The 19,264-nt window shown below is 38.3% G+C and overlaps 1 protein-coding gene across 1 annotated transcript; it reads left to right on the top strand.

The window, feature by feature from the left end:
- The first annotated feature begins 7,719 nt into the window (after positions 1-7,719).
- Positions 7,720-14,479, top strand: LOC137128287 (cytochrome c oxidase subunit NDUFA4). Its single transcript, XM_067506154.1, has 4 exons — positions 7,720-7,994; positions 10,884-10,969; positions 12,834-12,897; positions 13,928-14,479. The coding sequence occupies exons 1-4, from the start codon at positions 7,953-7,955 to the stop codon at positions 13,982-13,984; spliced, it is 249 nt and encodes an 82-aa protein (XP_067362255.1). The 5' UTR covers positions 7,720-7,952; the 3' UTR covers positions 13,985-14,479.
- The last annotated feature ends 4,785 nt before the right edge of the window (positions 14,480-19,264 follow it).

The following is a 19,264-nucleotide window of genomic DNA, read 5'->3' as shown; positions in this document are numbered from 1 at the left end:
TGTATGGGAGAAATTGTTATTGCGCCTTAAGCAATTAACATATTTCACATTGATCAAAGACACAGCAGATTAATGCTCCAATAAGACGGATTTGTTACCCTTTGTCTCCTCCTATAGTTGCTGATTGTAATTCACTTTTACACAACTGATGTAAATACTACTTTCAGTTCAAGCCCTCCTTACACACAGCAGTACATGTGTGTTTGTCTACAGGCTGGAGCTGTTACTTACCTGAACAAGAAATAAAAAAAAAAAAAAAACACCAAAAAAAAAAAGCATCAGAAGCCAAAAAAAATATATAATGTCATCAACTGACATGTTAGTAGAAGCAGTAGTATGGGATTCTGTACAGATATGACACCTTATAGTTTATATAGTTTGTCTTACTGAAGCTGCAATAGAATAGAACCTTTATTTTTCTCATTGAGCACACGTTGCAGCATGTGTTACAATGAAATTCATTCTATGCATTTATTACCGCCCCCCCAGACGCAGCAATGGGAAGCAACAGGTGACTCCTGAGGAGCTACTGTAGTAGTACTCTAGTGCAAGGATGCACCTGGTGCATGGGCTTTGATCCTGCAAACTTCTGCATCCCAGCCTTATGCTCTAACAATTAAGCCACAACCGGGCTGCCCAGACAGATGTTTGCTGAGTGGGAATCAAATTCAGGCCACAGTAGTGAGCGTGCAAAATCCTAACCACTGGACCACCAGGGAGACGAACACTTAACAGCAACATGACAGTGACACTGCGATGTAATCCTCAGGGTTCTTTTTGTCTGTTATAATGTGCGTACTAACCACAAACAAAACTCAGATTTTATAAAAAAATTGCATCTTGGAAGTAAATTAGCACACTTAGACAACTGTTCTCCTGTGCAAAATGTGAGGCTTGGTTGGCAAGCTAAACAGCAAAGCTATATGGGAGCCAATTCAGCAGCAGCTATTACCAGTTCCACTGAAAGAAAGTGTATGACCTTTACTAACTAAGATGAAGCAGCTCAACCAGCTAAACCTCGGCCTATGTGTGGATGATCAAAAACTTCACTGTCAAAAACAACTCGACAAAACACAGCGAGCAGGGTATTACTACAGACCTGTCTGAGTGCACACACCGGTTTTGAAATCGCATGTGAGCAGAGATGCAGATATGTGGAACAAGCCCAATTTTGTGTTGCCTACAGTGGATTTATTGATGCTTTGTTACACTGACAAGGCTTTGAGAGAGGAAAAAGAAAATAAGTTAAAATACACTTTTCAAAACCTTAGGAGAATAATTCTCTGGGTTTGTCACTACAAGTGACAATTAAGTCATTTACTTCACTTTTCCATCATCAAGATGTGGATTAATGCAGTTTGAAATAAATCCATTCAGCTACACAGCAGTAATGGGGAACTGAATTGGTGTAAATCACAAAAGAAACAAACTAATATTAATAAAATTCAATGCTGGATATTACAATAACAGGTGTTCCAGGAGTATTTTTGCCAAGGTCTGGATAAACAAAACCACAAAACATTATAAGAAAAAGAGAGAGAAAAAGGAAAAAAAGCGGGGAAAGAGTTTTATTAGAAAGTATACCCAAACAGAACTTTAGCACTGCCACCATTCTGTCAGCTGGCAGTGTGGAGGTACAGTGTAGGGCTTGCTACAGAACTTATATTACCGTTACAAAAACTGTACTACGGCAAAGAAAATGTGATAAAGGAGAAATAGTGAGGATACTGTGTGCTGTCTGGAGAAATTGGAAGCTATGTGTTTTTGGCATTCATGTCACATCCCTTTTGAAAAATGCATCAAAGCAATTGCAGAACTCGTGGGACTGGGTTTGGGCACACAAAGTCGTGACCATCATCCAAACCTCAGTGGTGAGGATGGAAGGGAGCTGCTGCTCATATTGGAAGGTTTGAAATGTGCTACAGTGCCACTTAATAAAGACAAAACACACACACACACACACACACCCTGCCAGACCATGGTAACACAGATTCCTGTGATTGCTGTGAGCACGTGCCCGTTTAGATGTAAAATGTGTGTAGATTTTGTGTGTCTCTGTGTGTATTGTGCTACAGAAACAATTTGTCAGCTGCAGTGACTAGTATTTTTTATGCCTCTTGAAAAACTTGGAAACAGATTGTGTTGTTTTTCATGCTTATATTCACACATGGCTATTAACTGAAATGCCTTCTGCTTTTTGAACAACTCTCTTCCACCGTCTGCTTGGAGAAATCACAAATAACGATGGCCACAGCATAGCTATGACTTTCTTATGTGTACACTGCTGTTAGCAACTGAAATGAGATATGTTGCAGATGGATAATTTCCCGCAGATGTTGTACTCTTGGCCAAGAATCTTCTAAAAAGAAAAAGAAGTTCATCTCTGCGTGGTTAAAGAAGCAAAGCTCAAGTACGATTATTACTTCAGCTCTGTTCCTCTTAGTACTGTAGGACTAGAGTAAATGCCTGCTTGTTTCTGTGTGAATGGGTTACATGTTAAGGCAATTACAACTGAAGTGTGACTATTACTAAATTTGTCAGGTGAATACCACGTTTTTGATTGATCCCACAGTAGTGGCATTAGTGATACACCCAACAAGGGCCCAAGATGATTTATCCAGCTAACTAAATCTAAATTACTTGTATAAACTTTCTTAGGGACATGAATATACATATACATCAGTATTCTGGCATTGTGCTGGACAGAAGCCCTCAGTATAACAGAAAATTCTGGACGAAGAGAAGTCTGTTCTGCTGTTGAAATGCTTTTCCACTTCAGCTTTTGAACCCACCTTTCCTGTCATTATTCCAAAGCCTCAGGATTTATCATTTACAGTTTGTCTGATACCCTGCTCTCACCAAACTAATGCAGCAGAGAAGGACACACACACACACACACACACTTCTGCCAAGATGGCCACGCTACAGTAGACCTCTTAAAAAAAGTCTTGTTAGAATAAGACATAACATGAAAGACTGTGCGGTCCAGATACAACCTCTATAGGTCTGAACTCGGACCAGTGCCATACACTGAGCATTTATCTAAAAAATGAGAAAAGAAGAACCATTATCGTCTTGGGCGAAATTAAAAACTTGGCATGGCTTGGTTGGGACAGAATTCGAGCTTTTGGTGAGGGACAAAAGTGTAATGCTGTAAAGGAAAGGGGTGCACTGGATTTATAAACAAGAAAAAGGAAGGCTTGATTGCAAAATGTAAAAAATGGGCAAAATAATTTTTTCCCCCCAATTGTTTTCATTATCATTGGAAGATAATCATTATTTAAATCAAAATTCTATTAACTGCACAGCCCTACAGATACGTCTGTGATAAGTTAAAAATCAGCAAATGACATCATGCATGCTGATGCTATAATAAACTAAGTTCTGGCAGGACAAAATGGGACACACTGTGATCCACAGCCCATCGCATCCTATTCTATTTCAAGGCCTTTGTGCTAAAATCTGTATACCGAATACTGTAACAGCTGCTGTGGTCGACAAGACCACAAGGTTCTGATCTTCCTTATATAAAGCTTGTACTAAGGTAAACCACTGGAGAATTGTACAATTCTCTACTTATGTTACTGATCACGTTGTTGTTCCATGTGGTAATTTAACATGAAAATATCCACATCTTTCTCTATATCTATAACCAGCAGCCACAGAAAGATGCTGGAGCGGGTATGTAAATAATACGATTGAAGGTTGCTAACTTGAAAATAAACCTGAACAAAACATGAAAAGTGAGAAACTATGTTCATTCCAGAAAACATGTTTGGGAAATGTACAGTATATGTTTGTGTTGCCCAAGTTAGTTATTTTTGTAAATTTTACTGGAGTAGTGCATGAGTATTTCAGACCAACTGCTACAAACACAGGCAACAGATTTTTGTCCTAAATAATATGACAACATGACCTCACAGGCCTCTATTGTTTTCAATTTGACAAATGCAAAAACTTTACAACTGAATTTTGTTAGTTGATAATGAAATTAACTTCAGCTTTGGCATGTATGGCACCTGATGTTAGGTGTAAAGTTGAAAAAAGTACTCTCAAAAATTTGTGTTTCTGTGGGATGAGGAAAAGATGAATAATCTTTTGGAGGTCCATGCAATAAAATACTGTACTACACTGAAAATCTAAAAATGTTAAGAACTCTGTTGGTAAGGTTAGTGTAAGCATGAAGTTATTGTCTCAAGGAGTATTATACTGTATGTTGATTTTGAATCAAATTAAATTACATTGCATTACAGACTGTATCACCTCCTTAGGATTAGAATTGAATCGTGGCACACTTGGTAATGTGTCGAATGACTGAACTGAATATAGAGTTCAAAATTTAAAAAACTGTTAATCTCTGAGCAGGCATGAGCCACATCCACAGGTAGAGCAAGCACTAGCTGTGTATTATTCTGATACCATCCTTGTGGGATCATGAGTTGGGGTCACTTCATATTTGTACGTGTGTGCACACTGAGTTTGTACAAGGCCAGTGTAATGTTACTGAGGAGACTTGCAACTACTCATCAGTCTCCAAGAAATTACAGAAAAACATTTTGAAAATGTATACTTCTGAACTTAGCATAGTGAGGAGAGTATTATGCAAGTATGTGAGAATACCTGTGTGACAGATTAAGTAATACACAATTTAAAAAATAAATAAAATTGCAGGTTTATTTAGATATTTCATGCTTGCCACTTTGGGGCAGTTGAAACAAGGTGTAAACACAACATTGACATTATCACCTATTATTAAGTTGATATGACAAACATATTATATAAATCTAACATGAAATCTTACAAGTCAAAACAGGAAAATAAGACAACTAAACTGCTCTGTGGAGTAGAGGGGAACTTCTGCTCATCACTTCAGGCAACCCCTTTCATTTTGTACTCATTTATTCCATTGTTGGGATGACTATTGATGAGAACTGCTCATGTGAGCGTCAAACATGCACAGACAATGTGGCGTGTTGGTTGTTGTCAAATTTGCACATCAGTTTTCACGTGTATTTCAATGTGTGTGTGTTTTGTGGCACTCTCTCGTGGGGACTCAACACAAATCCAGCATACTCTATTCTTTCCTACAAAGAAAATCTTATTAAAGCCACTCTTCCTATTAGCTACATCACCAATGGGAAACAGATTTGGATATTGCACTCTGTCTCTCCTCTAAAACACTCTGCTTGCAATCTGTTAGGGGGGGGAACAATGGTAGAGACTGATGAGGGAGGGGGAGCACATATTGACTTTTTCTCCCACCTCTTTCATCTTAATGCATCTCATTTCTCTCCTATCCTCTTTTGTTGAACACCTTTCCTTCCCCATCAACTTTCATCAATCTCTCTATCCTGGCTAGGTAAAAAATTGCCCCCATTACCTTTGTCATGTGGTGTACAGAAATAGCATTACTTCCACTGACAAACGTCAGGTAAAACAACTTACGGTGACTCAAAAGACTGCAGGATGAGGGCACCTCAGCATAAATCATTCCTAAATATTGGATAACTTTGCTACAGTAAACACAAGTTAAAAGTTGGGATGCATATCCAAGTAATGCAGCATGTGCAATCTGAGCCTTGATGCAAGGATGATGGATTTGTTATCATCCTTATACTCTAAAATATTTATCTCTCAAGCGGCTAAACAAGACAATGTGTTCAGCATATAGCCAGTTGAATATGGTTTAGATTATGTTTAGGCCATCCTGTAGCTTTAAACCTCTTTTGGCAACATTTATTTAATCCCATGATAATTCAGGCTCATGTCAAGTTAGCAAAATTAAAAAGGTGCGAGTCTGTCTGCAGCCATCCCTCACCTGGAAGTCTTTTTTTTTTTTTTTTTTAAAGGGTTTTTAGTTAAACACCTGATTTGAGTCTGTACAAACAAGGAGATTTAAATGTTTTATTCTACAAAATACAATTGATCATTAAATACCCCGCTCACGCAATTCTGAGCTTTTATAGGTTTGAAAAAAGGCAGTTGCTAACAAATGACCAAATACGACTACAGCAGTTGTCTAGAAGACTAAATGTCATTGTGTCTGTTATTTTGACTTATCTTGTCTCTTAAGAGTAAATGGTCTACACCTACACACTCATTGACCCAATCACACACAAACACACACTCATGAGGTGCTTACCTGACCACTCAGAGCAACTTGGGGAACAGTGTTCTGCCCAAGGACACTTCCACATATGGACAGGAGAAACAGGATTATACCAAACAACCACACGATTGGTGGACAACCTCCCCATTTCATGAGCCACAGCAACCATAATCCGCCTTTATAGCTTTGTTGAGTTTATACTAAAGCCCTCTAGCTACATTGTCACTGTAATAAGAATGGCTTTTGTAAATGAGGCAAGTACGCAAATGAAAGTAGAGGTTCAGTGGTAGTGATGTTTCTTTATAGCTTAACTACAGTATAGCTTTTTACTTCTTCTGACTAGACTGTCTAGACTACTTAGGCTTATAAAAATCATAAAACTTGGGTTCATCTGTTAAGATTACAGTCTCTTGCTGAACAATATGTGTAGGTATTTTTCCCATGTAGCCAAGTTTTGCATAAACTTACATTTTGACTGGATAATGGTACTACAAGAAAACTCAGGAATCAAAAACGTTATGTATCAGAATTGAGGATAATCCTTCCAACAACTGTTGAGAAATTCTGCACACTCTGCAGTTATTAGGGTAGATCATCTTGGAATCATTCATGGCTTTGTAAAGTTTTTGGGTGAGTGTACTTGGTGGATATTAAATATATTTTCTGGGCGAGTGAAAACATTAACCTACTATTGATGCTAGATTAAATTAACAGTTATTAGGATTCAACTGAGCACTATAGAGCTCTATACCATATGTCAGTTGTCTAGAAATTTCAAAGAAAACTGTCGAATAAGTGAAAAAAAACATGTATAGGAGTTCTGAATGTGTCAGGCCATGCAGTGGATCAAAGCAGGATGCACTTGTGTTTATCAAAAACATCACCCTCATGATACGGTTAGAGGAAATTCAGGACTTCTTCAAAGTCTGGTTCAAGTTGCCTGTAAACTGACAGACTTGCATTGCTATCCCAAAAGCCATGACATTACCATGGTTAGAAAGCAATGACTAATCCACTTAAGCATGATAAATGATGGAAGCACAACAGGTGCCTTAAGTAAAGAATAGTAATGTCCTCTGCATTTTGCAAAGCTTAGCATTTTGGTGTTAATTACATTACCTTGCAAAGTGCTGTTAAGGAATCCAAAAGGTCTGTAGGCACTGCATCACTGACTAATCAATTGCCATTATCATGTCCAGGACAAAGGTCTCAACCCAAGGGACATGTTTTTCGCTGCTATTGCCTCTCTCGTCTTCCTGCTGAACAAGATGTTCTGCAAAAGTAGCAACATACAAGTTTTGGATATGAAGGCTATAAACTAAAACAGTGGCTTGTCATTTCGGAATTGACAACATGTGACATAAAACTATCCCAACACACAACTCAACACAATTACTGTACTGTACTATGGGCGTGAGGCTGAAAGATGAAGCTATTATAGGAACCGGCCAGTAAAAATATGAGTTTCAGTACCTGCAGTTTTGCTGTTGTATAACACTTTAGGACAGCGAGTACTCAATGACCCTCTGTGGAAACATACAGTGTCCTCAACAGATGTGATTATGAGGATTAGGACAGTCTCTCCCTCTCTGCCTGCTTCTCCCTCTCCCCTCTGACCCTCTCATTTGTCCAATGGGAGGGGGGGAGTGGGACAAAGCAGAGGGGTGAGATTGGCAACAAGTTTCACTGCACTAGCCAACGTAATGTGCTTTCTGTGAATCAACACAGAGACATTCACTTTGCATGGACTCATCTCTCAGACTGTAGGTGTTTTGTTTTTGTTTTTTTTAAAAAAAAATACAATTTCATTTTATTTGGTGAAGTTAGTTTTGGAAGATTAAAGATGATCAAGATAATGTTTCAACATGCGAAAAAACATCCAGGGGTAGGTTGCATGCTATTTGTGTATCTATTCAGCTTTCTTGTCATTTCTATTCTAATAATCAAGCTCAACTTTTCATAGCGTAATTACTAATAATCACAAGGACTATAAACTCTGATACATTTTTGTTCATATTAAATATTATGACTCAATTTTTTGGGATGTTGGTTATTGGATTTTAAGTTTGCAGGTCATCAATTTGCATTCTTTGAAGAATAAAATATTTCACCGATTGTGAGAAAAAAAAATCTCTATGTGCATATCTAAAAAGGTCAGTACAGTGTGCAGCATGGACAAAAACTGAAAAATAAAAAAACAAAAAACAAAAAAAAAGTACTTGTGTTTCCCATTGTAATAGAACTATGCTGAGGGTAACCCGGATTTGTGGATTGACGAGGTTGGCTTGGCAGTGTACCAGAAAAGTAATAAGGGCAGCAACAATATCGAACCCCAGCGAGTATAAAATACTTCCATCTGTATAACAGTCAGGCTGAATGGTGAGTGGCACCATATAAAGAGATCAGCACCAGGGAGTGAAGGTTCCCTACAGGACTTGGCTGGATTAATTGTAAATGTGCGTGCAGTTATATTACTCGCTGTGGGGACATAAAATCTAGACTCACATAAGAACTCTCCCTCATTTTAAGGTGAAGACTTAGTTTGAGGTTAGGGTAAGTATTAATTCAAATACTAATTAGAGTTATGGATAGGGTAAATCTCTACAAGTTTAATCTGTGTCAATGTAATGTCCTCTGAAGTGACAGAAACACAGTTGAGTGTGTGTGTGCCAGTGATCAAAGCTGACCTGCTTCTGTGTGTATGTGCATCTCTATTTGTGTACATAGATGAGCATCCGCAACCAGCTTACTGTTAGTGTGTGCACTTATGTCTGTATCTGGCGTGTGTGCGTGCGCACAAATGCACATGTTGGGGAGGGTGCAGGAAGGAAAAATAATAATTCACTGAAGGTCAATGAGGAGAAATTACTTGAAGACCTCAAATATAATGCTGTGTGAGCACACTGAAGTATGTCACACCTGTTTGGATTTTGGTTAAACTATACATCACAGTACAGTGTAAACATTTGATCCTGTTAGTTTTTTATGGCAATTTTGTGAGCGCATAAAGAATTTTAGATACCTACATACTGTAGTCATCATCTATCCAGGCTACGATGTGCTGCTGCCATAGTTTCTCTCCCATTCTCTCGTATCCCCTTATCTTCTATGAAAAACACATAACACCTTTTGGCATTCTTACGCAGTTTTGTCAAGCTAAGTCTTTATTTCTTCCTTTGACAAATGTCCTCCTTGTTTCCCCAGGTATTCCCGTATTCCATTTTTAATTCTGTTTTTTGTTCGAAGGTCTAAATCATCCAGAAAGTGTTTACATATTAAAAACTAATTAAACATGCTTCAGTTTGATTTGGACTGAGACCACCTCTGACCAAATTCTGGTTCTCAGTCTAAGGCATGTTTCACACAAGATGTTTTGTTTCGGACAAAACTGAAAAGTCTAAAAATGCAGACCAAACAAGGTAGATGAAAAAGCACCCTTGGAAAGTTGAAAAGAAGACAAAAAAAAAAAAAAATAAATAAATAAATAAAAAGAAATCAACTTTGCCTTTGAGAAAATTGTGATGGGTATATAACCATAATTTGTGACAAAAATGTAGACAAAATTACATGTTGTTGAAGTAACATTTTTCCTGGATTGGTGGTTACATAAAAACCAAGTATTTCTAAAGATAATTTCCAGGAAATTGTGATATTTCACTGGACATTTAACAGATGAAATTATTGAGAAAATAAGCTGCGGATTAGACATTTAAACTAATTGTTAGTTGCAGCCCTATTAATAATCTTTACAATGCATCCACTCAACTTTTAGCTTGCAAACTGAATTTTGACACAGACATTTACTAAACATATCAGCTGTCCAAGTCAGAGTTGTTAAGTACTTGTTTGCTTAATGGTTTTGTGTGTATCCAAAGGAGGGATATTTTCTTCCTCTCCCTCTTCTGCAGTTTTAGGGTAGTGAATATCAAAGTTTTATCACCAGACATCCTCCTAATCAACAACAAGCCAAGTGGCAATGCAATCAGACAGAAGACAGATGTCTAGATACAGCTGAGCAGAGACATCCTTCAGTTCAACCTGATCAAACTGTCAGCTTTCTACAGCTTGACTAGATCGGTGTGGGCTGAGAACAGCTGTTCACCAGTAGTTCTACTCTTCCCCCCCTCCTCCCTCTGTCTCTTTCTCTCTTACATAGAGTATTACAAAAAGTAGACAGGAAATAAATGGTGTTGTCATGCTGATGAATAAATGCTCTGTGATGAGGACTGCACCCAGGTTTTGGATGGTTTTAGATGAAATCACATTTTTTCCAATGTCCACTTTATGTACTTTTCCATTTTAATTCCCGTCATCACCTCTCACGTCATAAAAAAAGTGTGACTGCATGTGTTCAATTGCACAGACCGTCTGTGTAACCTTATTTACATACATCAGGCAAGTATGTGTATCTATTTTAGTGAGTGTGTGCGCGCATGTATGTGTAAGATGCTGTCGCTCAGTCTGACAGGTATAGTTCTGAGAAGGAGAGGCTGGCACACAGTTGCGGCAGCTCGCTCTTCCACAGCGTCCTTGCCCGTTCAACCCAGGCTGACAGTGAGCCGCCTCACACATGGCCTGGGCCTCATACATATGGAAGAGGGCAGTGAGAGGAAAAACAAGAATAACAACTACCTGTGCATGTGTGTATTTCACACAGGTGTATGTTCGTCATACTTATATCACAACTACCCACTGGATAGAATGTGTTTGTTTATCTTCATATGTCTCTGGTCTGGGAATAATGCATTCCTCTGCTCTCTTTTTCTCTCCTTAGTTAATCCCTCAATTTTTCTTCCTCACTCTGGGCATAACAGGAGCCACCCTCTACCTGATTCGTCTGGCAAGAGGGCCTCATGTCACGTAAGTCTTTGTGTTTGTCTTCACTTGTAGGCATAGGCAATGTCACTGTTAGTTATGGTTGAGATAAAAAGTTTGCAGTCGTTCATGTTAAAATGGCAAAAAGTAAAACTAAGATTTTTTTAATATTTGTATTTAATGCACATTTGAAAGTTATAGTAAAATAATGAAAATTATATCAGTGCAAACATTAGCATCTACCTTGATAAACCCTCTAGGTAATATTAATATTAATTAATTTAGAAAAAGACTGTCAACACTTCATGCTTGATCAGTGGCACCAGGTGTGTTAAATTGGGCTTGCAGGTAGGTAGATCTCCAGGGGCAGTCTCAAGCAGTTTGCTGAGAAAACACTAGAATCAAGAAAACAGCTTTCAGAAGAACTCAAAATGAAATTGGAAACCCTTCATACAGCTGGAGAGGGATGTAAAATATTTCAAAGCATTTAGGTAATCAGCATTTATCCCAGTACCAACTGTGAAGACTATAATCCAGAAATGGAAGAAACATGGACACACTCTTCCAAGAAGTGAAAGACCACCAAAAACAAAACAACAACAAAAAAACAAACCAAAAAAAAACTGAATAGTTGAACAAAAAAAGTTAAAATCAAAAGGAAGTGGATCATTCAACAAGATCAAGACAATGATCCGAAGCATAATTTCAACTCGAGAGTGGTTTAAAGAGGAAAAGGTGGCCTTCAGTGTTCAGGTTAAATATCACTGAAAATCTGTGGATAGATCTGAAGATGGCTGTGTGTGGCAGACAACCAAGCAAGCTGGTAAACTTGGAACAATTATTCCATGAAGCCTGAGCTAAAATTACACCTGAAAAGGATGTGGCTCAGAGGCTATTATAGGCTATTATAGGCTAGCATTGTAGAACATTTAATAAAAAAATGCAAATTTGTGTATATATTAGTACTAAATAAATGTGTATTTAATATTATGTTTATGAAAAAAAAAACTTTACTCTTTTTGCCATTTCAAAAGAAGTGGTTGGAAAATATATATTCTATAAAGTTGGGCAGTGAAAGATTAAAAAAAGATTTGGATTCAATGAGTGGACACTGGAAGCAGATTTGATGAAATGCCTATTAAACCTGCACCCTTATGCCATCCTTGAGTGCACTGAAATTCATTCTAGTATCAAAATAATTATTTTTTGATAGCTGCATATGTTGAATTAAAGTTTTACACAAACACAGCTGGCTGTATTAAATTTCAGAAGCTGCCCAAACCACTGTGAACTCAATGACTGCTCACATGCGGCAAATGTGCACTGTTTGTGGCCTATTTTGGACCAGACAGAACTGCTTGTACTGAGGGTCAGCCATAAAGCCTGACCTCATCACCAGCTCATGATGAGTGCTGTGGTCGGTGGCTGCTTGCTTCCCTCTCAGAGATGTGTCTGTGGTAATGGGGGAGGGGGGAGGAGGGGGGGGGGGTGCTCTGCCATCAGTCTGTGCCTTTGTTTGTGTTTTGGTGATATGATGTGTTGCTGTGAGGGGAGGGATGGACAGTCGCAGTAGAGTGTTTGAAATCCAGACTGTGGTTAATGAACAGAGAACCACTGCCAAGTCACTGGGCTGAGTTCACATCATCTCATAATCACCTCTGTTGTTTTCCAACATTTGCCTTCATCCAGCATCTACGCATTTATCTCCTTTTGTCTGTCCGTCTGTTGCTGTGTTTTCTTTTTCATGCGATGTGTTTAGATCCATGTCTGTTTCTCTTCTCCATATCTTCATTTTCTTTGCATCTGCTCTTACATTGCTCATCATGAATGCCTCTCTTATGAGTCCCGCCTTTTCTCTTCCTCCTTCCTGTCTCAATTCTCTCTGCCCTGAATCTTTGCACATTTGCAGCCTCTGGGACAAGCAGAGGAACCCAGAACCATGGAACAAGCTTGACCCAACCTACCAGTACAAGGTGACTATTCCAATAACACACACTCTGTACGACCGCCCCCTTTCTCACAATGATCAGGTCCCACCAGACAACTAATCTAGACAGCATCATATATTTAAGTCACTGAAAATCTCACATTCATCATTTGTTTAGAAACCCACCAAAATAGATCTGGACAAACCAGTGCTGACAAAATAGTGTCAGATCGATGTGGCTGCCTCCTGGCTTTCTCCACATTTGTTCAAACAAAGGAAAACAAAGTGTCTTTCAAAACAAATTAAGGCAGATGGAACTGGGAGCTTTTAGTGGTTGGTAATAATACGCCTTACCTCTTGAACAAGGCCAGAGCCCCAGACAAACTAATGAAAATATTAATGCTGCTGACCCAAAATAGAGCAGAAAAACAACCAACTGACAGGTCCCAGAAGAGGAGATCTGGATGATGTGTTTTTCAGAGAAAAGAGTGTTTTCTAAGGATTTCAGGGCCGTGTTGCTTGCCAGTGAAATGAAAGCTGCTGCAGACAAAAGGTCAGGACACGGCATGTTTAATTCTCAATAGCAAGGCAAAGGTCTCGCATCGAAATTCCACTGAAGTCCAAACAATGATCATAATGAGAAGGAGGAAGTGGGAGTTAAGGGAGGGGGAAGAAGGCAAGGCAGGAGTTTTAATGACAGAACAATCAAGAAAAATACATGGAGAGATAGAAAAAAAAATAAAACACGACACTGCTACTACAAAAATGTGTGTTTTTCATGGTTGGACGGTTGTGATGTATTCAGAACACATGCACGCATTCACACAGTATATTTTATCCATGACATATGCAAACTGTTGTTCTAAAAGACTCAGCATGACAAAAGTCTGGAAAATAAATTAACCAGAAAGAATCGTAGTAAATAATGTGTTTTGAGTGCATGTATCCAATGTGTCTATGTTTGCACTAGAGGAGGGGAAAAAAAATTCTAACCCATGTTTTTTTGTCTCCTAAAGGCAGCACTGATGAGTTTAATTTAGGCAAAACATATTTAAATGTATTCTTGCCTTTCACAGTTTGTGGCCATCAACACAGACTACAAGAGCCTGAAGAAAGAGGGTCCTGACTTCTAGAGGTCCTCCAGGAAACTCCAGGGGCACCAAGTTTAGCATTACATCCTGCAGTCACCTCACTGGTGTGAAATGTTTTTCCTTTATATTTCTCCAGCCTCACCTCATCTAATACTATGAAAACTTATTTAACACTATTGAATAAAACTGACAGAACTGATGACAAGACTATATGATCATATAGAGTTTTATTTATGTCTGCTATTTTTTATACTTTTATTATACATAAGAGAAGAAAGCATGAAGGAAATTGTCATTGTCATCAGAAAATGTATGCCCATGACCTGTGAACTGTTAACTTACAAAATTTTGCTAGTTAACTTCAGCGTCAACTTTTGCCTCAGCAGTGTTTTACTGTACCTGCCAACATCAAACTTGTAGGACACACCTGCCGAAACACTCACCGCTCTAACACATTTACTCCTCCTGTTATTCTGGAAATCAAACATCTTGCCTCAGCTTTAAAAACTGACAGACAGTACCGTCCAGATTCTGATATTAAACCCATTTTTTAAAATTACAATAAAATAAATAAAGACAAAATGTATGTTATTTCTTACTTCTCTGAATCACCTGAAAATGTAAGGCCTTTTTATGATTTAAAGAGATAGTTTGCACAAGCATAACGTATAGCCAAGCTCAGTTCACAGTACAATTGTTACTCAGGGATAGGAGAGCTAATGCCTTGGTAAATCACCAGAGGTTATTTTATTTTATTTTTCCTGGTAGTGCCTGAGATTTGGCATGGCAAGCCACCACTGACAAATGTTGAAAGAGGAAACACTGATGCATCTGCTCACAGGTCAAGGGTTAGGGTCCGATACCAAAAAAACAATTTTAAAGCTAGTAATATAAAGATTCTTTACTTAAATCTGCACTCAATTACTTTATTAATGCAAACCCCCAAATGAAAGAAAACTTAACATGTATTTCGGGGACATACTGTAGGGAAGAGACGTTATCACATTTAAGAAGAAGAAGAAGAAGAAGAAGTAGAATAACCACTTTTTACGCCCCTACACCAACAACAAATTTGATTTATTCAAGTAATTGTTAAAAAGACAATGCCATACAAAGATGAGGACCATTTGGTGAGAGAAGAAAATGCATAACAACTCTAAGACAAAAAATGTATAAGGCAATATTGTTATTTAAGGGCAATTCACTGTGTGACATGGTGGGCAACAAGGTCGGTATTAACACTGCTGTCTCACAGAACAACCCTAGTTCAAATGTTGTTTTGGGGAGTTTGCATGTTCTCCCCGTGTCTGCCTTTCTAACACAGTCCAAAGACATGCCTGTTAAATAAATCTGTGTACCCTGCCTTTCGTGAAATCTAAGAATTGCACCCCTGTGACCCTAAACATGACAAGCAGATCAGACAATGGGTGGTTGCATGGCCTAGTAAAACAGTGCTGGGAGGAGTAAACCCAAACTCCTGCTTCCAATGTCCAAGGGAAAACATTTTTACTGAGATTATCACATCACAAATTTAGCACTACTGGGACTAGTAAGTCACACTTGCACACATGCTGAGATCCGAAGTTGCAGATGAAGGGGACCAAAATAGAAATCAACCATGCGAGAGGAATATTTGTGGGTCACAGCGCTCTTTTAAACCGGTTTTCAAACCCAAAAAGATCCAGCCCAAAGAGACAAATCACTCAACTGTTTGATCACTGCCTGTCTGTAAAGACCAAAACATTATTTTCACTTAGGTGTGTGGACCAGGAAAATGACAGACTCAGAAGTAGTGGAGTGGTTTCTCCAAATATGCCTCCTGCCGGCGTTATTCTCCCATGGCGGAGAGTTCATAGCATGATGAATGTTCGTGTCAGCGTACACTCATGAATGTGTGTGTCTATGTGCTCTTATTCGGTTTCACTGGACACCAGACAACATAAAATCCTGCACTAATGCTGCACAAACTCAGTGTCGGACCCCTGGGTTCTCCAAATACACTCCATAATAGGCAATCTATGTTTCAGGCACTGTATGGAACCATTTACATTATGAGAGTGTATTTGTGTGTGTGTGTGTCTGTGTAGTGTACAATATGTGCAGTGACCTGCCTGGGGGATTGTCTGTTGCTTGGTCGGGATTTGTGTGTATGTACAGTATGTGTGTGTTTGTGTTCGATCCACAAAACCTGCTGACAGGTAATCAACTGGGCCAAAGCATCACACTTGCGCATGATCACAATGTAACACACACACCGAAAAAAAAGGGGGTAGTGGTTATCCAACGTAAAGTTTCAGGGATTGTAGTGATTTTATGGCCATTGTATCAGTCTAAAACTTTAAAGGAAAGGGTGATGTACAGCAGACCCCAAAATATTTAGGATGAAAACCTGTATGTTTATATAGGGAAATTTTGATTCTTATGTTGCCTTTTTTAATTTTAATCACATTCTCAACTCATTGTTGAGTTTAAATTTAAGTTATTTTTTAAAACCTGGGTATACTAACCTCTTTTCAAATGCCAATTTTAAGATTTCTGCATTGATAACATGTTATTCACATCTGTTTTTAGTCATCTTTGCAACTCACACTAGCAATAAAATAGGCCTATAGACCTATTTTTTGTTTCATACAACTTCAACAGTTAGCAACTGTGTCAACAAACCCACAAAGTCCTCCAAAACAGCAAACACTATGAGAGACATGCAATCCAAATCAGGCCCAAGTACGCAATGAAGTATGGCAGTGTGTAATTAAGATCTCAGTTTAACAAACACAGGTTGTGTTTGTCATTTTTCTACCTTAGAAGTTGAAGTGAGAGCATTTTCCCAGCACACATGTACTTGAGTACTTGACATGAAGAGTCAAAGGGAGGGAGGGAGATTGAGAGAGACCGTCTCCTCCTCCATTACATCCTCTCTGACGAGCAAGAGTAGATATTTTTAGATGAGGATTAATTTTAATGGGTGAGATAAGGAGTGAGTCGTGGGCAGAGTAGGGACGAATAAATAAGTAAATAGGACATGCTGCAAAACAGGAGGCAACAGTGGCAGGGTAGCATGGCTATCGTTGCCAAGGCCCTGGGCAGATCCACTGATTCAGTAAAGATAGTGAGGCCTTTGATCCTTTAATGTTTTCTCCACAGAACATCCAAATCAAAAAGAGCAAACCAGTGTTTGTCACAACTACAAATGGCTTGACCTTTCTTAAAGAACAGGTTGTTAGATGAAAATGGTAGCGTTCCCTTTTTTAGTGTAGGTATATATAAAGTATGCTGAGCTGACAATACAAATTGCTAAACCACGAGTAAATCAGTAGTGAACAAAGCTGCAGAGTGAAAACTGACAACTGCACAACGCCATAAAAATATGACAATGTAACATCTTGTCTGATTTCTAAATGTGCCAGCGGCATGTTTATAATATACAGCATGAGAATAACTTGCGTTGTGTGAAATACAGGACAAAGAACTGTGCAGCATTGGCAGTGTTGTTCCTAGAACCCCCTATCGCTTCAGGAGCGAGAAGAGCTTCCATTGAGTCAGAGAAGGTGGAAAAAATAAATATGTTTCAGTTATTGGTTCCCTGCTGTAGGGTTTCTGCAGGTGGGAAATGTTCGGTATTTGAGATACCGGTAAAAGAAGAAAATCTTTGTATGAAACAGATACAAGTCTGACAGACACATCAGTATGCAGAGTCTAACTAACTACATTAACACACACACCTTGATACTGTAAATTTGTAAGGACCCTCATTGACATAATGCAATAGCTACTGTAGCTCCTTTAACATTCACAACTAAATCCCTAATCCCCAACTTTTATTTTCTTCACTACTTTAAGAATGCCTGACAACACAGGATTTTGTGCCCCCCTCCCCCAGTATAAACAGTCAATGGTCACATTTTATTGTAGTTAGAGCATAAGCAGGAGCAGTAGGAGCAGCAGCAGGTGCAGTTGTATGAAAAGGATTATGAATGGGATTAGGATTATCGTACAAAGAGACAATGCCCGCACACATTGAAGTGATGCCTCTTCCGCTATGAGGAGCACTCGTGTTTTATTATGGGATAATTACAGAGCATTAGTGCAGCTTGCATGTCTAAATAGGACCTGGAACATCATTACATCCGGCTCCTCCTGTCTATATTTAGATCTTTTACTATCATATAAACTTCTGCTAGGTATAATTATGTCAGGTATTGAAGTGAAAGAGGTGCATTCATGCAAACAGTGAATGCACATGCACACACAAAAACAGACTAAAAGATATATTTCTAATTAATTGCTGACAATGTCATTTATCCCTCCGTTCATTAAACAGACATGATTTATTGTCAGATCAGCTACCAAGGGAACTTAATTTTATCATCTTTTTCATTCAGAATTGTGTGTGTGTGTGTTAGTGTGTGCTCGCTCATCAGCAGAGGACAGATCTGAGAGGAGTTTTAAGGCTTTGATATATGGGCAACATTATGAGGTAATGTACCAGATGGGCAATACTGAATACAATTATGACAATTAAAACTGAAGAGTACTTTTTCATTGCACTTTCTTGCTTTGGGAACTATTCATTTTACAGCATGATTTCACAACCCAGTCTGCTCCTAGAAGATATCTTTGTGTTGTGTTGCTTAGAAGTATTATGAGAAACAAAAACCAATATTGTTATAGCTCCACCAGAGTAAAAAGGTGTAAAATTTCCCTACCTACCGTAAATACATGTTAGTCTAACTCCACTCTAGATCAGTTTAGTTTGATTAGTTTCTCCAATATTAGTTTTTTGTTGTTGTTGCTGTTTTGTTTCCTTATTTTTTTATAATAGTAGACATCTTTCACCACCATCTAATAATGTTGGCAAAATTATCAACCAACAACATTATTAGGAGATTAAAAAAGATTCAATAGATTTCTGTACCAAATGCAAATGTGACCATTCCTCAGCACAGGGCCCACGGTATACTATTATACATTACTATACTGAAGAATTCCGTAGGACAAAGTTAACACCGCAATCCACCTTATATTGCAGCAGCAACCTAAACACTACAAGATTTATTCATTTATGCATGTTAAAATGATATAGAAAAATACTGTCTCAGTCCATACAAACATCTTTTGTGACACTGAGTAGTAGAACAGCGGAACATAAATTAAGTTTAAGGTTGCCTAAAGCATACAGATATATGCATTTGATGACAAAAATAGTATAGAGCAATCAGTTACATAAATAATGCGTTAAGTTGAAATTGAGTCTCTGATGAAGATATTAAAAATATAAATGGTTTGTGTGAATGACAAGTCATATTTGGATATCCATTATTA

This window comes from Channa argus, chromosome 5 (genome assembly GCF_033026475.1).
Source record: "Channa argus isolate prfri chromosome 5, Channa argus male v1.0, whole genome shotgun sequence".
NCBI lineage: Eukaryota > Metazoa > Chordata > Actinopteri > Anabantiformes > Channidae > Channa > Channa argus.
This window is presented reverse-complemented; position numbering and strand designations above follow the sequence as displayed.

Bases quoted from the DNA above. Each gene is read 5' to 3' on its own strand.
- LOC137128287 (XM_067506154.1), top strand. From the start codon at position 7,953: ATGATCAAGATAATGTTTCAACATGCGAAAAAACATCCAGGG. The intron at 7,995-10,883 runs GTAGGTTGCATG...TTCTCTCCTTAG, and splicing joins ATGCGAAAAAACATCCAGGG to TTAATCCCTCAATTTTTCTT. The intron at 10,970-12,833 runs GTAAGTCTTTGT...GCACATTTGCAG, and splicing joins GCAAGAGGGCCTCATGTCAC to CCTCTGGGACAAGCAGAGGA.